This window comes from Squalius cephalus (genome assembly GCF_949319135.1).
Source record: "Squalius cephalus genome assembly, chromosome: 8".
Taxonomy (NCBI): Eukaryota; Metazoa; Chordata; class Actinopteri; order Cypriniformes; family Leuciscidae; genus Squalius; species Squalius cephalus.
In genome coordinates this window covers 16454266-16479421 of record NC_137129.1, presented here as the reverse complement: position 1 = coordinate 16479421, position 25156 = coordinate 16454266, and the positions used below count along the sequence as shown (strand labels likewise).

Below are 25156 nucleotides of genomic sequence, written 5' to 3'. Positions count from 1 at the left end.
TCCTTTTTCCTTTTCTAAAACTGAGGAAGCACATATTACTGAGAAGTGGAACTGAAGAAGAAACCGTTATTCTTCATATTTAAAATTGATAAATTCAATATTGAATTCAAGTAAGGTTCAGACCAAGACACTATTTGGTAAGTAGCCTACCTACTTATGCGTCGCAGATGGGTGAGAGATATTCAGCAGGATAAATCTATTCGACCAAAAATCAATCCAACGACTTTGAAAGTGGTTTATTGTCTGCGCAGCAGCAGGTGACCAGAAGTGAAAGTAATTTATGACACAGAAGATAGCCTATTCCTGACAACCAGAACCAGAACTACGAGTATATATATGCGTTGTATCTTGTGGTAAGTTTTGATGTTACTCTTTGTTACAACGTATAACAGAAAATTTTAGGCTATTATGTGATGCGTAAACTATCGTTAAGTTTGCGGTTTGACATTCAGATTTCTTTTGGCAATAAATCCGCAGTGCGCTGTCGTAGACATACAAATAATAACGCATGTCATGCTTTATGAATTGTGAATTCAGATGACGCGATCATCTGGTCCGAAATCTGTGTTTGTTTTCCTTTCTTGATCGCTCCTTCTTTTTCTTCTGTAATAATGACAAACAAGGCTGACAGTGCCAATGAATAACGGTCGAGGTTATTCGTTTAAAAATGGTAATCTAGTCGGGTCCTACTAGACTCAAATAGACCGTTGTGATTTGTGAAATATTTTACAGTACATTTTTGGTCAGTTAATATGGAGTTAATATTGTGCCATAATTAAACAAACAAATCCAGCATTTTGCAAACAGACTCGATCTGCTTTGCAAAGGAAAACTCGACTCGCAAACAAACAGAAAGCATTGTGCAAGTACAAAGGTCAATTTGAGCGAAAATGCAGTGGAGTAGCAAATATGTTTTGTGTTTTACAAATATAAATAAATGAGCCTAGATAATATTTCACAAATAAATACAAACTATCCTACAAATTGAATGTAACCTTTGAACAAATACCAAATAGTGCATACATATCTGTCTGTTATGATTGTGAGCAGAGGTGGGTAGAGTAACTGTACTCAAGTAAAAGTACAAGTAGGCTACTTATAGAAATATTTACTCAAAGTAAAAGTAATAATCTTAATAGTTACTTGAGTAAGAGTAAAAAAGTATCCAATGAAAAAACTACTCAAGTAGCGAGTAACTTACTTCGGACCGGCCTATAGGCCTATATATATATATGAAGACTTCAGATGCAAAAGCCTCTGAGTGCCATCTGAAACTTTCTTCTAAAACAAGCATTTATCAAGCTCGTATATTTAAGTTCAGTAATTTCACTTTAATGACAATTAATAGGTACTTTTCATTGCCATTTAAGTGAAATAACTGAACATAAACATACAAGCTTGATAAAAATGCTCTTTTAGAAGAAAATTTCAGATGGTACTTATAGGCTTTTGCATCTGAAGTCATCATATATATAAAATGATATTATTTAGATTTTTTTTTATTTAAATGACTATTGTTTTCATAAGATTGGCTCTCTTTGCAACAAAAAGTAAAATCTGTAGCCCGAAAAAGAAAATCATTGCCTGTCCTTTGGTTTGTATAATAGTAACTTATACAACTACATTTGGATTATTAGACAATGTCGAAATAAAGTGAATCTGCAGAGTGTTGCATTCAAAGCATGTAATTGACACAGAGAAGAAAGAGTTAAAACTCTTCACATGTGCTCGCTATCATGACTGCTACTGAAAAAAAAAAAAAAAAAAAAGTACATCGACGGATCTTCTTCTGTCGGTTCTCCAAAATATAATCAAATGTATACTATATTTCTGCAAGCATGTTTAAACTGGTTAACTCTGTGTCGACGGCAGGCAAGGCATTCGTTTTCAAGTCGAGTTCGCACGCCACTGCGCAACACGCGCAACACACACAAACTACCGCGGGATGGCGGGTGTTCATAAACTGTGAACAATGGTAGCTTATTTAATGTATAAATTAATGTATATGTCCAAAAAACGGGTAATGTCATACTTTCTAGTAGTGCTATCATGGCGTAATAATCTGTTTGGTTGTAAAATGTATTACCTGAGTGAAATGAAATCGAATATCGTCCTGTGGAATCATTCATTCACAGACAGCTTACGAAGATGTTCAAGTTCAACTAATAAAGATCTTCATCGCTGGCAAATATATGATGCATTTGCAGATTTGCTCTCACTTGACTGTACTGTAGGTCCACTGCCACTTCATCCAACGCTCTTGATGTCCTTAAATCTTCCTGTTACGACTCCAAGTCGAGTGTGAATTGAAATCGTTTCAGACGATTCAGTGCGTGCAGGAACTGAACAGTTCATTCAAACTGATTCGCGAACCGATTTAGACAGATCTGCCAACTTGTTTGATGAAGTCTTTGAACAGAATCGACTCAAAAGAGTGATTCATTTGTAAATTGAGCATCGCTCAAGCCCAGAAAAAAGATACATCGCACTTACGCATTTAACAACACATATTGCATTAAAATAAAGTAACGAGAGGAACGTCGCCCAACGTAACGAAGTAAAAGTACAGTTTTTCATTAGAAATGTACTCGAGTGAAAGTAATAAGTACCCACATTCAAATCTACTCTTAAAAGTACATTTTTTCCAAAAAAATACTCAAGTAAATGTAACCTACTTCGTTATACCCACCTCTGATTGTGAGACACTTGGCTTTTTATGAGATCTCTGGGCTCGATTTTCTCACAAATGTGTCCAGGCAGATTTTCTCACAAATGCAGTTAAGCAACTTCCTCTTCTAAAACAGTAGATGGCACTAAGCTAGGGGATTAATTTAGCGCTACACTGTAAAAATAAAAGGTGCCTGGAGGAATCTTTTGGGGTTCTTCACTTTGCCACACCGGCAGAACCGTCTGTAGATCCTTTAGGCACCCTTTAAAAAGGGGCAGTTCTCTGAGGAACCACACAAGTTTCCTGAGGAACTCTTATAGGCACTGTGTGCAACCACTTTGGGTGCCTCCAGGAACCAAATTTCATTTTTTTTAAGTATTTAATTTCATGTTGTTACTATGGTTACCTTTGACTTCTATTATAATAAACAAATTGAACCAAATACAAAATAAGAATTGTTTATTACCATAGGTGGGTAGTAACGAAGTACATTTACATTTACAACCGGCGTAGCGTCATAGAACGTCTCTGAAAAGGTTCACGCCCACTTTTAGGGGAAAACAATCCGGCGAGCGCCATACACAGTATCGGATTGAGGACGTGTACTAACCCTTACAAACATGTAATTTGTATTTAAACATTTTTTTTCACACAGTAGGCTACCCCTATTATGTATTTGCATTTAATTAAATTTTTCCACACAGTATTTTGTATTTTAATTTTAATTTAAATACAATTTCCATGTATTTATGCCCATCTCTTCCTGCCATCATCATCAATATCTTGCTGTTATGGAAATATCATGAATTACGGATGATGCTATCGAAAGCTAAATCAGGCTAGTTGTATGGCTGGACAGAAAAGTGCACTCAGTATAGCTACTCTAAATATAAAGACATAATATTATACATTTAAAGATGTTTACTTCTTAAAACCGTAGTAAAATCATTCACTGGCTACCTGGTGACTCGATGAGGTACGAGTAAATGTCCGGGTAATACACTTCTGGCCAATGGGTGGGGTTGTTAGACCAATTTGACGCTGGTAGAATGAAAGGGACATGTTTTTAAGTTGCCCAAATTAAGTTTATAAATGTATCGTTCACGCTCTATGGAAGGCAGGGTGGACATATAATTACTCGACATATTTCATCTAAGTGATTTCTGAAGTTACACACGTCTGCCGGCTGTGTACGGACGTTGTTTTGTGCCGCTATTTTGTATTGAAGTCTATGGGAAGTCTGGCTTGTTTTCCCCTAAAAAGGGGCGGTTACGAAATTGACAGTTAAGTTCCCGGATGTGCCGGTTGTATGTATTCACACTGGACTCGGAGTCGTAACAGGAAGATTTAAAGGAGCTGTATGTAAGATTGTGGCCAAAACTGGTACTGCAATCACTGTATCCCCTCCCCCTCCCCCCTGACTCGAGGTTGCCAGATATGTTGCAGGATCCAGCAGGAACGTAGGCTGCTATAGCTGTGGTAACTAGAGCAGAGCTAGCAACCCGGATGCCAAAACACTACTGACTTCGTGATTGGTAGATAGGTGGAGGGTGGGGCTTCAGGCCAAAACACAACATGACAACATCAACATTAGTTGAGGGCTGCAACTTCACTTTTTAAATGACAATATCCTGGCCGTACTACTGTTGTCAGTGATATAAGTATTTGAAATGAACATAATTTCTTAATGTCAAGTGACATATCAGGGCCATTTTATGATTAATTGAAATACATTTCTTACATACAGCTCCTTTAAGGACATCAAGAGCGTTGGATGAAGTGGCCGTGGACCTACAGTACAGTCAAGTGAGAGCAAATCTGCAAATGCATCATATATTTGCCAGCGATGAAGATCTTTATTAGTTGAACATCTTCGTAAGCTGTCTGTGAATGAATGATTCCACAGGACGATATAGGCTATTCGATTTCATTTCACTCAGGTAGTAGCCTACATTTTACAACCAAACAGATCATTACGCCATGATAGCACTAGGCTACTAGAAAGTATGACATTACCCGTTTTTTGGACATATACATTAATTTATACATTAAATAAGCTACCATTGCCCACAGTTTATGAACACCCGCCATCCCGCGGTAGTTTGTGTGTATTGTTGCGCAGTGGCGTGCGAACTCGGCTTGAAAACGAATGCCTTTAATTGCCTGCCGTAGACACAGTTAACCAGTTTAAACATGCTTGCAGAAATATACATTTGATTATATTTTGGAGAACCGACAGAAGAAGATTCGTCGATGTACTTTTTTTTTTTTTTTTTTTTTTGTGTGTGTTCAGATATTCAGTAGCAGTCATGAGCGCGAGCACATGTGAAGAGTTTTAACTCTTTCTTCTCTGTGTCAATTGCATGCCTTTGAATGCAACACTCTGCGGATTCACTTTATTTCGACATTGTCTAATAATCCAAATGTAGTTGTATAAGTTATATTACTATTATACAAACCAAAGGACAGGCAATGATTTTCTTTTTCGGGCTACAGATGGGAGAAAATGCTTTTTGTTGCAAAGAGAGCCAATCTACTTATGAAAATAATAGTCATTTAAATAAAAATAAAAAATCTAAATAATATAATTTTATATATATGACGACTTCAGATGCAAAAGCCTCTAAGTACCATCTGAAATTTTCTTCTAAAAGAGCATTTTTATCAAGCTTGTACGTTTATGTTCAGTTATTTCACTTAAATGGCAATGAAAAGTACTTATTAATTGTCATTAAAGTGAAATTACTGAACTTAAATATACAAGCTTGATAAAAATGCTTGTTTTAGAAGAAAGTTTCAGATGGCACTCAGAGGCTTTTGCATCTGAAGTCTTCTTCATATATATATATATATATATATAATCCGAAGTAAGTTACTCGCTACTTGAGTAGTTTTTTCATTGGATACTTTTTTACTCTTACTCAAGTAACTATTAAGATTATCACTTTTACTTTTACTTTGAGTAAATATTTCTATAAGTACTTGTACTTTTACTTGAGTACAGTTTTTGGGTACTCTACCCACCTCTGTTTATTACATATTTTATATTCATTTTTATACATACACTTCCATGCACATGGGAAATAAAGCTAACAATTAATATCAATGAATACACAAAAAATATAATACATAAGCAACATGAATAATCAACCATGTATATACAATAGGCTATACAATTAAAGACATTTCAACAAAATGCATGGAAACACATATGTTCCATGAAATAAATCAATGTAAAAAAAAAAATATTTTGACTAATTAAAAATGTCCATCTTCACTTAACTTTAAAACATTTGTGTTTCAGTCCGATGTTAAGTCTGACATCACTGTTTCCAAGTCCAAAAGCTCTATCAGATGCCAAAAACAAACATACAGTGCTAATATGCACTCATTGTACTGTACTATTCCTGAAAATTGTGATCTTAACCTTTATCTCTATACCGAAATCTCTGATGGTTAGTTATTCAGCTATTTTGAATCATAAATTGTTGAAGTCTGGGATGCCGTTAGACTGGAGACTGTAATGTACACTATGGCTTTTGAAAAGCTTAAATGTGTGACTTGAATCAACAGTGTTCATAAATGGTTGTTGAGTATTCTCATGAAACAAGATAGAGGAAGTAGAAGTAGAGGCTTCGACCCGGAAACAGTATTAAGGTGCAGTAAAATTATCTGTTGTTCTGTGAATGTTCACTGGTGAATTCCAGTCATTTCAACAAGAATCCACACAATCAGCAATTTCGTTTGTGGTCAAAAATGTCACTATGGGACCAAGTTGGTCGCTGGAATTCGCTAGATTTGACCAATAGAAAGCTGCTTGAAAGTGACTCCTGTGTGAGCTGTGCTTCATACATTAAATCCGCTACACTGCTGACAGTGGTCAATGGACTTTTTTGCCTGTGTAATTTCACGAAATTAAAAAATGTGACCGCACCTTTACTCGCTGCAACATAACATGCAATCAATAATAAAATCTTCACAAGGGACATGTGAGGTACTTAAAAAAGTGGAAAGGTACAGTACAGCAGATTCGTTTTCCATTTGTTTTTCCTCTTTTCTGGTGGATGGTCCAGGCACTTCAGTGATTTTCAGGTCAACAGGAGGATTTTATTCTTGTTCAAACTTGTATTTCAGCTTACCGAGATCCCTGCAAAGTAAAAAAAAAATACTGTTAGTAATGTTAGTAATGGAACCCAAAAGCAGATCTCAGGCATAATGCAACCCCAGTCACCGTTTGCTTTCACTGCATGAAACACAAGCAGAACAAAATTGTGTAAATCATTCATGAAACCATTCTTATGTACACTTGTCTAGTTCAATTCAATGCAACAATTTATGTAAAAATGGTTAAGCTCCAAAAATGTCCCAGAAAAGATCCTAAAATAATCAATGAGTTCACAACTCATGTGTTAAGTCTTCTGAAGCCATATAATAGTTTTTTCCTTTTTTTTTTGTCGAAAAAGACTAAACTTGAAGTTATAATTCAGAGTTAAAATGTCTTACATTCAAATGCAAATGACAAAGATATAAGAAAAAATGCATAGCATTATTTGTGAACCAAACCTGTGATATTATTTGAGTAACATGAATGACATTTGAGAGCATGAGGGAAGATTTTCAGAGAATAACTGATTAAAAAACACAAGTACAAAGTCAAACAATACAATTTCACACAGAGAAAGTTCATAGTAATAAAGTACTGCATGTGGTGCAGGTAACTTACTGTAATTCAATGTTGCCACTGAAATGTCCAGATTATTTTAGAAATGTACTGGTTGTTCTGGGGAAACAAAAGAACAAAGCTGATTATTCACAACATAATATTTATTGACCAGTGAATGGCTTTAAAATGGTATTTGAGAGAATGAGGGCACCTGTAGTAAGTAACTTAAAGTTAGGCTAAACAATGTAAGGCCCGATATATTGGTCCAATTGCCGGTTCGCCAATACACGGGGAAGGTATCACGTGTTACTGTCCTTTTCTCATGCAAAGTATTGGTTGGTTAAATGCAATACATTAATCATGTATTCTCTCGTAATTTCATCTGACTCCATAAATGAAAGGTTTTAATAATATCTGTGCCTCACTAAAAGTGAGCGAATGTTTGACTATTCCTTTTTAACCATTAAATGAACAATGTCAAAATCAGTTAGAATAATCACATGTAACAATTTAATATTTCAGATATCCAAGATCAATTCCACAATCAATTCAAATATCTAGAACAAGGCTGTACAATGGTTACACCAAATAATCTTACCCAGCTTGTAGCCTAGATAGAGAGAGGGAAAGGGAAAGAGGGAGAGAGAGGGAGAGACAGAGAGAGACCACCTATGCCATTCCTGTCCAGCAAAGAAGAGACCAGGGAGAGCGCGAACACCTTTCTTTATCCTGTCTGACCAGGTGACATGGGGGATGGGGAGACCATCCTCAAATGGCTTCTATTCAATGAAAGGGGGGTTGCCTTATCTGGCCTTATCTCTAAACCAGTTTTCTCTAAACTTCTCTAAACCTTATTTCTTTTTATTTTATCTATCTGGATATGAGATATCTGTACCACTCACTTTAAATTAATCAATAAAATAGGCCTATACTAAATAAATGTAAGCTACCCAGGTGAAAAGACGTATAGGCTACTGTTAAATGTATTAAAAATGCATTAAAGTATATTTGTATTGTAGGCCTACTAAAAACACACTCAAGCACATTTTTAATACATTTAATAGTATGTCTTTTTCACCTGGGTATGTATACTGAATCAAACTTAAGTAGCCTATAATAACAATAATAATAGGATAATAATAATCTTATTCTGGCCTCACTGAACCATTGGGTTCCTACAGATGCTGGCTTTAACATAAGAAATCTTCTAGGAACTGTAAGGCCCGTTATATTGGTCCAATTGCCGGTTCGCCAATACACGGGGAAGGTATCACGTGTTACTGTGCTCACTCATGCAAAATATTGGTTGGTTAAATGCAATACATTAATCATGTATTCTCTCGTTAATTCATCTGACTCCATAAATGAAAGGTTTTAATAATATCTGTGCCTCACTAAAAGTGAGCGAATGTTTGACTATTCCTTTTAACCATTAAATGAACAATGTCAAAATCAGAATAATCACATGTAATAATTTAATATTTCAGATATCAGAGATCAATTCCACAATCAATTCAAATATCTAGAACATGGTTATACATTGGTTACACCAAAGAATCTTACCCAGTTTGTACCTGAGATAGAAAGAGATAGAAAGAGAGAGAGAGGGAGAGAGAGAGAGAGAGAGGGAGAGAGAGACAGAGACCCTATTCCATTCGTGTCCAGCAAAGAAGAGAGCAGGGAGAGCGCAAACACCTTTCTTTATCCTGTCTGACCAGGTGATATGGGGGATGGGGAGACCATCCTCAAATGGCTTCTATTTAATGAAAGGGGGGTTGCCTTATCTGGCCTTATCTCTAAACCAGTTTTCTCTAAACTTCTATAAACCTTATTTCCTTTTATTTTATCTATCTGGATATGAGATATCTGTACCACTCACTTTGAGACATTTCAAATGACACCAAAAGCATAAAAGTCAATGATAAACATTCACATTAAACCATGTTCTTGTGTGAGTTCTTTGTTTCTGAGAGGAAGAAAGGCTGTATATGGGGAGGTCCAATGTTAATTAGCCAGCAGGGCCATTTTGTCCCATAGACCAGTATTTTCAGTCTTACAGAACCACTTAAATGTTAAAAGATCTTCCAATAACCCTTTTATCGCATTAAAGTTCCTCTATTTTCCCCCAAAGCACTTCGAGGTCTCATGGTAATGAAAAGGTGACTCCAGAACCTCTGAACTAAATACAAAGTGCTTAAAGGATCCCATAAGTTCCAGCAAGAACCTCAAAGATTGGCAATGCTCCTCCAATAACCCTACTATAGGAGAAAGAGCTTTGAGGCACTTAAATTACATTTTGAAGTTCCTTGAGTATCCAACAGGATATTTGAGGCTCCTTTCGTTTTTACAGTGTAGTCTCCCGGGAGAAGCACTGATTTGAAACTTGCCTTTGCCAGAGCTGAGTTCACCGGTCATTACCAAATGACCGGTGAACAGGTGTGTTTCTGACTTACTTTAACTATAATTAACCTTCTTAATTTTTTCTTTTGTAAAATGTTTATTGCATATCTTTGTTTATTACATCCTTCATGTTAGTAATCACGCGTGTATTTTCTCCTATCATTTTTTCCAGGGAATCAGATCGAGTGTTTATTAATTGCGAGAGTGCTCCAAGTTTTGAGAGAATGTTAGCAATGTCAGAACGCTCAGTCTTCCGTTGTTTGGTGGCAGGAGATTTGAAAGGCGTGTCTAAAAGTGCAGGAAATTCCTCCTCGCACAACATGAATTCGTCAGAAATTGAATCCAGGTCTGTCTTGACGTAATCATGTAGATTCACTGAAACAGGAACTCTGGAAACTTGCAGAGTTTCACTATTGATAGGAGGATTAACATTCGCCTGCGAAGCGCTCTTGTTTTTTCTTTTTTCGGACTTGCCCATTTTGTCACTCTCTAGTAAAGGGATAATTATCAACTGATAGATGTTAGAAGTTGATAGAAAGTGATAAAGTCTTTTTCTGACTGCACTAAAAGCCAATTACACTTTTTGAGTTTGCAGAGCACATCAACTTACATGTTGCTAGAGCGCCATCTTGAACCGCCCTCAAATTTCTAAGTGTTACGAAACGTTTCAAAACCGTTATGACGTAATGATGAAGCCTCATTTACTGAAATCACGTGACTCTGGCAGTTTGATACACGCTCCGAACCATTGATTCAGAACAAAAGATTCGTAAAGGTTTTGAAGCTTCATGAAGCAGTGTTTTGAAATTGGCTTCACTAATGGTGGCTTGCTATCTAGGAAAGTAATTTAAGTAGTTAAAAACCATAGTTTATAAGCATTTTGTATTAGGATTTTTCTAGATGATGTGATGTGATGTGATGTAAAATTACCCCTCAACCCCTCGAAGTCTCTCTCTCTTAAAATTTGTGTTACCACATAAATATCTTAAATCATAGGAAAGAGGAGGGGGGATACCTCCAAAATGAGTGTCTGTGAGGAGAGAGAGGTGGGCAGCGGGGAGAAAGAAGACTGTGTTGCAGGACCCAGCGGTGTGTCAGTGAAGAGTGGTCAATCCATGAGAAACCCTTCTAATTTCAGTGATGGATCAGTGACCGCTGACCCCAGGTACAGTAATTAATTTGTATGCTTTTGGCAGATGCAAAGCTATTGACAAATTCTCAGGGACAAGAGATTAATAGACAAACATGGGTCTAAAAGTTAAAACAAGCCATTTTATTTGTACAGTAATTTTCACAATTCATATTATTTTAAAGATTTTAAGGATTAAAAATCCATCACCATTCACTCACCCTTGTGCCATCCCAAATGTGAGGCAGTCAGGTGTCTGAATACAAAAAAACTACTTGATGTGGACAAACGTAAATGTGCTGTTTTCTGATTTGGTAATGATCCAATATGCCTCATCAGATCACAGTGAAGCTCCTTTTCTGCAGTGGAAACAAGTTTGAGCCTGGAAGCCGCACCATGTTGGTGACAGCCTAAGTGAACCACGTGGTTCAGTTGAGACCGTCTATACCAGGGGTGGGGAACGTTGGTCCTGGAGGGCCAGTCTCCCCAGAGTTTAGTTCCAGCCCTAATCAAACACACCTGAACAAGCTAATCAATGTCTTCAGGATCACTAAGGCTACAATCAGGTGAGTTTTTTTCAGGGTTGGAGCTAGTAACTCTGTAGGACAATGGCCCTCCTGGACCAGCGTTCCCCACCCCTGGTCTATACCCTCAACTTATGTTTAAACGTTTTCGGTTTAATTTAATAAAATTCTGTTTTGGTTGTCTTTTTGTTAGAACCACCTTAAGAACATCTTCAGGACCCAGTTGTGTGTCATTAAAGAGTAAAATATCCATGTTTGAACCTGGAAACTTCAGTGATAAAGCAGTGACCCCTGACCCTTCGTAAGTATAGACAAAGTTGTTGATTACAGATTACGAAGAGTATAAGGTTACAGGGCTCGACATTAACGCTTGTCCGCTTGTCCCGACCGGACAAGTAGCCTGATTAAAACGTCAATAACTAGTGAATCACTAAAACGAGAGAATGATTCTGATTATATTACATTTATTGTAAGTTGCGAACGATAGTGTATAATAAATATATTAGCCTATTGACGGTAACAAGGTTGCGTTGTTGAGGCTCGGTCTTTAAAGGTGCAGATATTACAATATGCATTTAAATACATCAAAGCTGATTGAACATTGATGAGAGTATTGCTTCAGACACACACACACACACACACACACACACACACACACTCATAAAATAATCCAGACAAGCAACTTTTTTACTTGGACAAGTGAATGACAGATTTACTTGTCCGAAGGATAAGCACATGAAAAGGCTTAATGTCGAGCCCTGAGGTTACTTAAGGTTATTTACTTGTTGTGTCATATATATATTAAAAAGGATGGGGCACCATATGGCACTCGCAGAGTATTTAAGGGGCTTAACCCTAACCCTAACCCTAACCCATCTGAAGCACTCTTCCCCGTGAAATGTCATGATAGAGGAACAGCAGCTACGACCGTCTCCAGAGTAAGCCCTGTCCCTTCCATCCCCTTGGTATGGAGGACTACTCTCCTTGGGCTTACATGGGTCGCTGGGTAGGTTACGACTGTGTGATGGCAGTTGCCAAAAGGGCAGAGATGGACACTCGAACATCAGACTCGACGCAACGAAAAGGACTTGTGAATACTTTAAAAACAACTCAAGTCTTTTATCCTAAACTACTGATATCATAAAGAAAGAATTTGTTTTATTTTAATAGTTTTATAATATCTGCGTAATATTTTTCCCATACGTGTTGTGGTAGTTCGGACCCTTATCATAGAATTTGATTACATATGTCCATGTATTACATGTAAACTCCAAAATGTCATAATGAAAGTCCTATGAAACATGACGGGAGCCACCGTGCCATATGTTCTCACATTTGGGTTTTTTAACATGTCAAATTGTCTAGATACAAATAATCTGGAATCAAAGAAACAATTAAAAAATACACCGGAACAACAACATCAAATTTTATTAGACATCGCATCCTCAAAGGTTAGTCACATTAACCCACATCTGTGATATTGTGGTTTAGCTGCATGGCAGCCTGTTAAAACATTAAGAAAAATAATCTAGCCTTTAAACCTAGCACTACGTTTTATCAATATTTTCGTAGTATATGCAGCTTTACCATACCATACCATCTTCTTCCGCTTATCCGGGGCCGGGTCGCGGGGGCAACAGTCTAAGCAAAAATGCCCAGACTTCCCTCTCCATAGACACTTCCTCCAGCTCTTCTGGGGGGACACCGAGGCGTTCCCAGGCCAGCCAGGAGACATAGTCCCTCAAGTGTGTCCTAGGTCTTCCCCGGGGTCTCCTCCCTGTGGGATGCGCCCGGAACACCTTCCCGGGAAGGCGTCCATGAGGCATCCGGAACAGATGCCCGAGCCACCTCAGCTGGCCCTTCTCAATGTGGAGGAGCAGCGGCTCTACTCTGAGCTCCTCCCGAGTGACAGAGCTTCTCCCCCTATCGCTAAGGGATCGCCCAGCCACCCTGCGGAGAAAGCTCATTTCGGCTGCCTGTATCCGGGATCTTGTCCTTTCAGTCATGACCCAAAGCTCATGACCATAGGTGAGAGTAGGAACGTAGATTGACCGGTAAATCGAGAGCTTCGCCTTGCGACTCAGCTCTTTCTTCACCACGACAGACCGTCACATCGACCGCATTACTGCAGAAGCTGCACCGATCCATCTGTCAATCTCCCGTTCCATCCTTCCCTCACTCGTGAACAAGACCCCAAGATACTTGAACTCCTCCACTTGAGGCAGGAACTCTCCACCAACCTGAAGTGGGCAAGCCACCCTTTTCCAACTGAGAACCATGGCCTCGGATTTGGAGACGCTGATTTTCATCCCAGCCGCTTCACACTCGGCTGCAAACCGTCCCAGTGCATGCTGAAGGTCCTGGTCTGAAGGGGCCAGCACGACAACATCATCCGCAAAGAGCAGAGACGAAATGGTGTGATCCCCAAATCTGACACCCTCCGGCCCCTGGCTGCGCCTAGAAATTCTGTCCATCAAAATTATGAACAGAACCTGCGTCAAAGGGCAGCCCTGCTGGAGTCCAACATGCACTGGGAACAAGTCTGACTTACAATGCGAACCAAGCTCCTGCTCCGGTCGTACAGGGACCAGGGTTATTATAGTTTTGCATTTTTCATTAGTTTTTATTTTTATTTCATTTTGACTTTTTGTTTTCAAATTCAGTTTAGTTTTAATTAGTTTTTAAAGTGAGTTTGCTAGTTTAGTTTAGTTTTTATTTTTTGAAAATGCTTAGTTTTAGTTTAGTTTTTATTAGTTTTAGTGTTAGTTTTAGTCTTTTTTGTAATTTGGGTTATTTGTCAGGGGCAAGATTAAAAAAAGTCAGAAAAAGTATTGTGTAATAATAACTCAACAAAAACATCATACAATTTTAGAAAAAAATTCACACCCCATTGAAATTCCTTTACCTCTTACAAAATCCACACACCGTACCAAAAATCTACACATCTTCTATACAGAATTCACACCCTAGGCTATATAAATACCACAGCTGTACAATTTTCACACCCTATACTAAATTTTACCCTATACAGTCAATAGCCTACTCTTCTGGATTGAAGCAGCAAACATTAAGTGTAAAAGTAAAAAAATTACATAACATTATTTAATATTTGAATCACAGCTTAGTGTTTTTACATCGACAACCACAGCCAAAAAGTGCATTTTACCTCAAACTTGCGACTAGTTAACTTCCTAAAGAAGGTGCAATCGCTTCTCGGGTCGACATTAACACACGGACAAAATTATATTCAGAATTTAAAATATTTTATACCACTTTTTAATGTGTGATTGTGTAAAGGTGTTCACGAGATAGAGATACTAACCTTTAGCGAACTTGCTTTCAACGTTGAACGAACACTCGTTCTCATGGAGACGCGGTGTGCACGGAGGGGAGGGGCTGTGTGTGTTTGTGTGTGTGTGTTTGTGTGTGTGTGCGTGCGCATGTGAGAGACGCATGAGAGACGGAGGGAGAGCAGGGAAAGGAAATGCAGCTGAACGAATACGCTGCGTGTTTTACATAGCGTTAAAAAATGAAAGACCTTGACAAAGACGAAAACTAAGGACATTTACTCTATAATTTTATTTTATTTTAGTTAGTTTTGCCAAACACACATTACAGTTTTAGTTAGTTATCGTTTTTTTGTAATGCCTCGTTTTTATTTTTATTTCAGTTAACGACAATGTTTTTTCCCACCTAGTTTTCGTTTTTTCGTTCGTTTTCGTTAACGATTATAACCTTGACAGGGACCGGACAGCCCTTAGCAAAGGGCCTCGGACCCCATACTCCCGGAGCACCCTCCACAGGACGCCGCGAGGGACACGGTCGAATGCCTTCTCCAAATCCACAAAGCACATGTGGATTGGTTGGGCAAACTCCCATGAACCCTCCAGCACCCTGGAGAGGGTATAGAGCTGGTCCAGTGTTCCATGGCCGGGACAAAAACCGCACTGTTCCTCCTGAATCCGAGGTTCTACTATCGGCCGTATTCTCCTCTCCTGTACCCTGGCATAGACTTTCCCGGGGAGGCTAAGAAGTGTGATCCCCCTGTAGTTTGAACACACCCTCCAGTCCCCCTTATTTAAAAAGAGGGACCACCACCCCGGTCTGCCATCCCAAAGGTACTGTCCCCGACTGCCACGTGATGCTGCAGAGGCGTGTCAGCCAAGACAGCCCCACAACATCCAGAGGCTTGAGGTACTCAGGGCGGATCTCATCCACCCCCGGTGCCGTGCCACCGAGGAGTTTCTCGACTACCTCGGTGACTTCAGCTTGGGTGATGGACGAGTCCACCTCTGAGCCCTCAGACTCTGCTTCCTCAATGGAAGACGTTAGTGACGTATGCAGCTTTTATCTCTCTTAATGTGTGTATATGAAAAAGAGATGTCAATCAATTTATTACTTAAAGCGCATATTTTAACTTATCACAATCAGTATGCATACAGTTTTCAATTGACTTATTCCGAGGATTGATATTTTCTGAAAATGACTGTCGGAACTGCTGTATAACAAACCGCAACTGGCGTCATCTTGCGTCCACTTTGCGATTGTATTGAAAATGACTACTCGTCTTGTTGCCAGGATGATTGTTTTGGATTATAAAGTAACAAGCTGGACTTACATTATCCTTTACATCTTAGGACCTTTATTACAAACAAAACAGATAATAGAAAGATCATATACTTTGTCTATATAGTACAACTAGAATAAAAATAGGATTTTTTTAGTCTGATCATTTTGTTTTTTTGTAAGGCATGAAATTACTTGAGACTTGCTTGGACTTGTGACAAAAGACTCCAGACTAGACTCAGACTCCAGCTTAAAGACTTCAGACTTTACTTGGACTCCAGCTTAAAGACTTCAGACTTGATTCGGTCTCCAGCTTAAAGACTTGTGAACATCTCTGAGCCACGCTATTGCTTGCTAGCATCTGCATCTTCGACACTCCTAATACAGTTCAGTGGCTGTGGCGCTTTCCATCGGGACCCGATTACATCAGTATCGACGTAACGTCGAACGTGAATGACTGAATGGGAATATCTAGGTTACTAACGTAACCCCTGAAGGAGGGAACGGAGACGTTACGCCCCCTGTCCGCCTCCTCAGCAAAACATGAATGGAGTAATGCAGGACATATTTATACCCGTATGTCCGGGTGGGTGGGACTCAGCATTCAAATCTCACTGGCCAATGTCCATTGGCTCATTCAGTTACCACTTGGAGGTTATTTGGCTCCCAGGCGAGACCCCTTTACGTCAGTATTGATATAATGGCTCCGTTCCCTCCTTCAGGGAACAAGGGTTACATTAGTAACCTAGACGTTTCCTTTAAGCCTGAGGACAAATTTTATTTAACCCGTAATCGGTCCTCAAGAAGGTTTACATTAAGTCCCTTGGGGTCCGATAGACCACAAACTTTTACAGAGCTATTACATAAGGAAATATACATTCTTTACATGGCAAACTATATACCTTTTTTTTTTTTTTTTTACTTCTCAACTATACATTTATGCTGTGTTTTTGTTGATATTTGGTAGTTTTTGTCCCTTTTTACTGCACAATTACTTAACTACTTAAATTGGCTCATGAAAAAAATTTTTTTTAATGAAAACATCACTTAAATTATGATCGTAATTAAATCTAAATTGTTTATGGACATTGCTCTATGTGTTAGGGATAGAATACTGCCATCTGCAGGTTTGTGGAAAAACTTTAGGAATTATAGTTAAAGAAAGAAAGTGCATTGACCACATATATCCAATAGATTCATTTGAAAGGTCTCAATGAGTAGAATACAACAAGCACAATTGTTTCGGGCTTTGTACTAAACTTGAGCGAGTTTTTGTACATGAAGCCTCTCAAGACCAAAATCATATATATGGATGCTGAATTTGACACATTCTAGCTCGTAACTTCATGAAACATGCTCCGATTGTGAAAAATGGCACATCATTATTTATAGCAGATGCATATGATTAGAACGAGCCCTAACTCACCATAATCCATCACTCAGATCTAAAAATATTCCTCATGGGGTTGTCACTCACAAACTAGCACAGGTGCACACAGAGCCTTGTATATAGATGAAGCTATGATGTCGCGTTTTCATTCATAACTCAATGAAGCATGCATAAATTGTGGGAAATAGCACCACATTATTTACAGCAGATTGTTATGATTAAAATGAGCCCAAACTCCACATAATCCATCACTGAGAACTAAAGATATTCCTCATGGAGTTCTAACACAAAAATACCACAGACGCACATAGCCAAGCAAGGTAGCTTTGACTTGGCCTTACATACACCGACCATGATAAATCGAACAACGTTATTTACAGCAGGAGCTCATGATTAAAAAGAGCCCAAACTCACCATAATCCATCACTCAGATCTAAAGATATACCTCATGGACTTCTAACACATGAAGCTGCACAGGCGCACAACATCCAATGAAGTATATAGATGAATTAATGTGATGCTTTGGTGTGACGTATTAGCTCATAACTCATGAAACATGCATGGATTGTGGATAGTCGAACATTGTTATTGACAGCAGAGTCTCACGATTACAAAGAGCCCAAACAACATAATCCATTGCTTTGATCACAAGATATTCCTCACGAAGTGATGCATACTTAGCTAAAAAACATGTCTCTCATTTTTTTGGGATGCAATGTGTTTTCCAATGTTCCCGGAGCTGTCCGTGCTTGTTTTCAAACGTGGAATAACACAAAATATATATCATCTCGTAGAATATATATCAAAGCGTAGAATCTCAGCTTTTTAATGAATCTAACCTCTTTGATAAACTCCTAACGAGCGCCGAATAGTCCCTCTAAAATGGAGTGTACCACCCGCGGGCGCAACCTAGCTGCCAAAAAAATCATAATCATATTTTTTAAAACTACTGCCTTGATTAACACAAAATAGGTGTAATTTGAAAGCTTAGAGTCTGAAGTTTACAATGAATGTAGCCAATTTGATTAACTCCCAAGTAGTGCCGAATTATTTGCTGATAAATAGAATTTTGTTTTCATAATCTTTATAATATATTTTTTTGTACTACGTACTGCAATGTGTCAAAAACATCATACAGCTCATGAAACATTCACAGATCGTTGAAAATGGTACATCTTTTTTATACAGCATATTATTACAATTAAAATGAGACTAAAATGAACATAATCTATTGTGTTGATCATAAGATATTCCTCTTGGAGGAACAATTTTAAAAATGCCCATTAGGGGGCCGTCAAGGACTGAACAAAAATGCTATACTGGTCCCAAATGCTGTAACTTTTGATAACTTTATGCAATCACCACAAACTTGGATCCAGATGCAGCTCACATGTAGAGGGACTTCACCAAAAACGATTTTTTTCTCTTCCTTATTTCCTTCCTGAGTTATTCCATGTCAAATAAGAAAGATTTGCAAATTCATAATAAAAATGATATATTTTTGTCTTTTATCAGCAGTTTCTCTGCATGAAAATGTCAAAATGTAATGTAATTTGTATTGTCTAAACATTTGACAAGTTTTCTATCAAATGATACCTACCTTTTGACTCTCCTTGTTATAGTTTTGGAGTTATGAGTCTTTAGTTTTGTGTGTGTCACTTAGAAGAAACAACTCTAAAAATGCTCTCTATTGCAGTCACACACGTGTGTGTGTGTGTGTGTGTGTGTGTGTGAGCGATAGAAAGTTAGTTCCACTGTGTGTTTGTTTTTGTTTTTTTTGACAAACAAAATTAAAAAAATTTGTTTTTTTCATTTTCCCATTCATTTTCAATGTGGGGTCTATCGGACCCCAAGGGACTTAAACGGTAAACATTTTTTACACACCTTTAGAACAACCGAATCAAGCCCAGATTTTGTGTGCGTGTTTAGATTTTTTTTTAGGAAAAGTCACAAGAGTCTCATGCAAAAAATGAAGGAAAAGTCCAGTGGGGTCCACTGGACCCCAAGGACCGATTAAGGGTTAAAAGGTTTGTGTGACCAGTGAAATTTAGCATGCACTACATATACAGATTCTTACACAATGTATCTTTAATTTGGCCAAAATTGTACAAGTAATTAATAGACAGTAAGTAGAGATTCTGTTGAATGAATTCTGTGCCACATAATTCATGAAGGTTGTTGGTTGACCTTTTTTATAATCAAGAAAACATTGTCTGGAGGACACAGAAACATGAAACAAGATTGTTATGTTCTATTTTTATTTATTTGTAATACATCTGAAATGTTATCTTAAGGTAACACCCCCCCTCCCATTTGCCATTGGCCATTTCCACAACTGTAATTTTTTCAAAATGTATCTGTTTATTCATCACTGTTTAGTCTTCAAATGTCATGCTTGTTTCTGACCTTTTGCTATGCTGTTCTTTTTTTTTTTTTAGGAGTGAGGAGAAACAGGAGAGTGAAGCCCTGCAGCAGGATTCTCTCCAACCAAGTCAAAGTCAAGTCAAAGACAAACACAAAAGCAGCATGAGGAACAAGTATGAGAGATTATTTGAGGGAATCAATCATTCTGGTGTTCTCCAATAGTCAATGTAATGCCTGTAATTGCCTTTTTTGTTGCTTTTTATTTTAATTTCAGTAGGCGAGAGACACATGAGCTGATCAGACCTGTGCCATCCTCATCCCACTATCAGATTCACATTAGGCAGAACAAAACTGAAGCAGTCCTGCAGACAGACACACTGAAGACTGGAGACCTGCAGAGAGTCAAAGACCAGCTCAAAACCAGCATGAAGAACAAGTTTGAGAGATTATTTGAGGGAATCAATCTACAAGAGAATGAAACCCTCCTGAATAGGATCTTCACACAGCTCCACATCATACAGGGAGAGAGTGAAGGAGTGAATGATGAACATGAGGTTTTACAGATGGAGAAAACAGCCAGAACACAACACTCACAAGACACTCCAATCGACTGCAATGACATCTTTAAAGCCTCACCTGAGGCAGGATGTGAGGAGAAAGACCAAATCAAGACTGTTCTTACTAAAGGCATCGCTGGAATCGGAAAAACCATTTCTGTGCATAAGTTCATTTTGGACTGGGCTGAGGGAAAAGCCAATCAAGATGTAGATTTAATGTTTGTGCTTCCATTTCGAGAACTGAACTTGATCCGAGATCATCAGTACAGTCTTCACAGACTTCTGCTTGACTTTCATCCTGAACTTCAAGATCTGCACTCAAAGATTTATGAGGACTGTAAAGTTGTGTTCATCTTTGATGGTCTGGACGAAAGCAGAATGACACTGATGTTTTCAGATACTCAGAAAGTTTTTGATGTGAGTGAGACTTCATCAGTGGGTGTGTTGATGTCAAAGCTCATGAAAGGAGAGCTGCTTCCCTCTGCTCTCATCTGGATCACCTCCAGACCAGCAGCAGCCAATCAGATCCCCTCCGAATACATCAGCCGTCTGACAGAGATTCAGGGATTCAATGAGCCTCAGAAGGAGGAATATTTCAGGAAGAGAATCAGTGATGAGCATCAAGCTAGCAGAATCATCTCACACATCAGAAGAGCAAGAAGCCTCCACATCATGTGCCACATACCCGTCTTCTGCTGGATCTCATCCACTGTGCTTCAAAAGATCCTGAAAGTAGATCTGAGCACAGAAATCCCTCAAACTCTGACTGAAATGTACATCCACTTCCTGGTGATTCAGATAAACATGAGGAATCAGAAGTATGAAGAGAGTGATCCAGAGAAACTCCTGCTTTTCAACAGAGAAGTGATTGTGAAACTTGCTGAAGTGGCTTTCAAACAGATGATGAAGGGCAATGTGATGTTCTATGAGGAGGACCTAAGAGAGAGCGGCATAGACGCCACTGACACATCAGTGTATTCTGGTATTTGCACTGAGATCTTTAAGGAGGAATATGTGATTCATCAGAGGAAAGTCTACAGCTTCATTCATCTGAGTGTTCAGGAGTTTCTTGCTGCTTTCTATGTGTTTTACTTCCATGTAAGTACAACTATGAAGGGACTGAAGAATTTTGCATCAGTACATCATTTGCTTAAAAGTGCAGTAGATAAAGCCCTTGAGAGTGAGAATGGACACCTGGATATGTTCCTGCGATTCCTGCTGGGTGTCTCACTGGAGTCCAATCAGAGACTCTTACAAGATCTACTGACACACACAGAGAACAGCTCAGAGAGCATCGGGATAACCACACAGTATATTAAAGAGAAGATCAAAGATGGACATGAACTCTCCACTGAAAGATCCATCAATCTGTTCCTCTGTCTGCTGGAAGTCAAAGATCAGACTCTGTCCGGAGAGATTCAGGAGTTTGTGAAATCAGACAAATACTCAGAGAAGAAACTCTCTCCTTCTCACTGCTCAACAATCGCCTACATGCTCCAGATGTCAGAGGAGGTGCTGGATAAGCTGGTCCTCAAGAAATACAACACATCAGATGAGGGTAGAAGACGACTGATATCAGCTGTGATCAACTGCAGAAAAGCCCAGTGAGTGATTAGTTCTTGTGTACTTATTTAAGAGACTTAACATTTTTACATAACCTCAGTCAGATGCATTTTCACTTTATTACATAAATTATTACACTATTCTATTTTGTTCTTTTTCAGTTTTTCTGGCTGTAATCTCTCTGCTCAGGACTGTAAAATTGTGTTGTCAGCTCTCCAATCCTCAAACTCTGTCCTGAGAGATCTGGACCTGAGTAACAATGACCTGCATGATTCAGGAGTGAAGCTGCTCTCTGATGGACTGAAGAGTCCACACTGTCAGCTGGAGATACTGAGGTATAAAGAACATATAAGAGATAAAGTAAACTCAGTCGGTCATAATGCTGTGTGTATGTAGATGATCTATCTGCTGATGTGTGTCTGTAGGCTGTCAGGCTGTATGGTGACAGAGGAAGGCTGTTGTTATGTGTCTTCAGCTCTGAGTTCAAACCCTTCACACCTGAGAGAGCTGGATCTGAGCTATAATCACCCAGGAGATTCAGGAGTCAAGCTACTCTCTGACAAACTGAAAGATCCAAACTGCTCACTGCAGATACTCAAGTATGTGGGGTGGAATGATACATTTTTGTGTGTACATTTTTAATGCTTTGAGGACAATTGTTTCCACAGAGTAACTCACCTAAATCTACCTCTTGTCTCATATTTAGGGTCACAGGAACACATAGTTTCTCTTAGTCGCTCATGTTCTCTTAAATATTTGCAATTAATCCCAACAATTAAAATGTTAATCAAACATTTGCCATCTGTTTTGTGTATTTGTCACTCTCTAGCTTGGACCATGGAAAACAGTGTAGGATCACACCAGGACTGAAAAAATGTAAGTAATGTACCTTACTGTTCCTCTCATTTACTTTTAAAAGAGTAAATTCATTTTATTCATGAAGAGAAACAGGCTGCAGACAAATTATATGGTACTGTTGGAACCTTCTTACATTATACACATAACAGCTGCAATACACAGTATATATAGGGTATCTTCAGAAACCACTGTTCCTTTGTTCTAATTGTATGAACAGTTTGGTTCAATTCTTTACAAACACAGATAGAGTTGATTGCAATATCAGTGTATTGACATCTGACAAAAGCTAATTAAAACCATCAAAAACTTTGTACACATAGATACTGATGTTCTCTTCTTGTGTTCAGATGCGTGTGATCTCACACTGGATCCAAACACGGCAAACATTCGTCTCTCTTTGTCTGAGGGGAACCGGAAGTTGACGTATGTGGAAGATCATCAGCCATATCCTGATCATCCAGAGAGATTTAAATACTATGAGCAGGTTCTGTCTCAAGAGAGTTTCTCTGGACGGTGTTACTGGGAGGCTGAGTGGACTGGCTGGAGTTATATAGGAATGACATATAAAGGAATCCACAGAGGAGGAGGAAATCAGTGTAGATTTGGTTACAATGAAATGTCCTGGTGTGTTTTCTGTATTGCTGACAGATACAGTGCCTGGCACAATAATAAAAACAAAGACATACCTGTCCCTTCATGCCGCTCTAAAAGAATAGGAGTGTATCTGGACTGGCCGGCTGGCACTCTGTCCTTCTACAGCGTCTCTGACACACACACACTCACACACTTGCACACATTCAACACCACATTCACTGAACCCCTTTATGCTGGATTCAGAGTGTATGAAGCCTCGGTGTCTCTGTGTCAGGTTTAACAACCCAGGGGATATTCCTGAAAGCAAGGTTAACTTTCTGTCAGATATACCCTAAACTCTGTTGATTAACCCAAGACTTGTTTACTCGTGGTATGCTGATTCCAAAAAACGTGTTAGGGCATAAGTTCAGTCAGTTCACAAAAGAGCGACGAATCTATGAGTCACCATGGAGATGGACTCTAAGAAGAGGCATGTCATAATTTTTCCTCATCTTTTGTTCCATGGCAAGTTACATTCCTTGTGTATATCGCTAACTACTGTGTGGTTTGGTTTTGTATTAAGTTTCTGTGTTTTTTTTTTAATGTTTAATCTTTAGCAGTTTTTTTTATTATAGTGAACAAGAATTATATTTTTTGCTTGATTCTAAATATATTAATTAAAAAAAGTATTTTCCTTGCAATCCTTGCAAAATGCAATCCAGTCAGGCAGACAGGAAACCACTGTGCAACAGTGAAAACCAACCGTCATACTAATGCTGATTGGCTACACGTTTGTTGTTGTGTCTGGTTGTGTCGGTCCGACCAACTTTCAAACAACGTTTTTCAAATATCGCTTACCCCACCTTTAAGGCCAGCATCACTATTGAAAACTGCTCTATGTGTGTGGTTCATGAATGAATTGATGTGTTGAATGGCACTTGAATGTGAATTAAACATTTTTGTATTGACTGAATTTTTTTTTTTAGGTCTGATAGTTTGTGCCATAACCAGCGCGAATAAACCTTTAAAACAACTTGGGATGTGCTCTGTGGTGTCTAATATTTGAAATGTATGTAATGTTTGTAATTAATATAAAACACCTTTTTTTTTGCTACTGTTGTAACACACTGCTAAACTACTCAGCTGTGGTTACTCTATAAATGGGAAACAAAGCGAACACTGAGAAGACACAAGAGAGAAAGCTCTCTCACCCCACAATGTTATTGTCACGGGACACAAGATCACGAGTGGAATTTCGCGATAGTAGTGTTCAGGCTCAAATACGCACATCAAATTTTGATGATTTACAGATTAAAGGAGAACGCAACAAAACAATTACAAACAATACATTCATTTTAAGTCATTAACAAAATACCTGTGCTTCTCCTTATGTGGCTATGCTACACTGTAGGTTACATTACTGACAGGGTCCCCTATCTGTCACTCACTTCAACGTAGTGTTGATGTAGTGACACTAGGGGTTGCACTTGGGAGCCCCAAAGACCTCTGATACTTTGAGAAAAGGCCAATGAGAAATGGCGAGTGGTATTTGCATGTGCCAATCTCACGGATATACAGGTATAAAAGGAGCTGGCGTGCATCCACTCATTCAGATTTGTTCATCGGAGCCGAGTGGTTGTGAATGGGGTTGTGAAGGGTCACTCTTCCATTCACCTCTACAAGAGACCACTGCAATGTGCCATATACACCTGCTTCAAATTAAGGGAATCTTCATTTGAAGCTGGTGTATATGGTGCATTGCAGTAGTCTCTGACCCCTCTCTGGAGCATGGATAAGTGCAGAGAGTTCCCGAGGGTGCTTCAGAACTAAAATACCAGATTTCCCTAAAAGAGCAAACACAGACACAGAGCGTCTTTTTAAAGATGCCTTTCCTCCTTTGT

The 25156-nt window shown here is 38.7% G+C and overlaps 1 protein-coding gene across 2 annotated transcripts; it reads left to right on the top strand.

Annotated features, from left to right (window-relative positions):
• Positions 1-24281, top strand: LOC307163548 (NACHT, LRR and PYD domains-containing protein 3-like). 2 transcript variants are annotated; one of them, XM_079879637.1, is made up of 9 exons: positions 1-353; positions 10728-10896; positions 11578-11685; positions 19779-19877; positions 19979-21865; positions 21986-22159; positions 22250-22423; positions 22654-22700; positions 23030-24281. In XM_079879637.1, the coding sequence occupies exons 2-9, from the start codon at positions 10754-10756 to the stop codon at positions 23554-23556; spliced, it is 3159 nt and encodes a 1052-aa protein (XP_079735763.1). In that variant the 5' UTR covers positions 1-353; positions 10728-10753; the 3' UTR covers positions 23557-24281. The 2 variants fall into 2 exon arrangements, with proteins under 2 accessions (XP_079735763.1, XP_079735764.1); XM_079879638.1 differs by having other exon boundaries at positions 332-353; positions 19982-21865.
• Positions 24282-25156: the final 875 nt, after the last annotated feature.

Bases quoted from the DNA above. Each gene is read 5' to 3' on its own strand.
- LOC307163548 (XM_079879637.1), top strand. From the start codon at position 10,754: ATGAGTGTCTGTGAGGAGAGAGAGGTGGGCAGCGGGGAGAAAGAAGAC. The intron at 21,866-21,985 runs GTGAGTGATTAG...GTTCTTTTTCAG, and splicing joins ATCAACTGCAGAAAAGCCCA to TTTTTCTGGCTGTAATCTCT. The intron at 22,701-23,029 runs GTAAGTAATGTA...TCTTGTGTTCAG, and splicing joins CACACCAGGACTGAAAAAAT to ATGCGTGTGATCTCACACTG.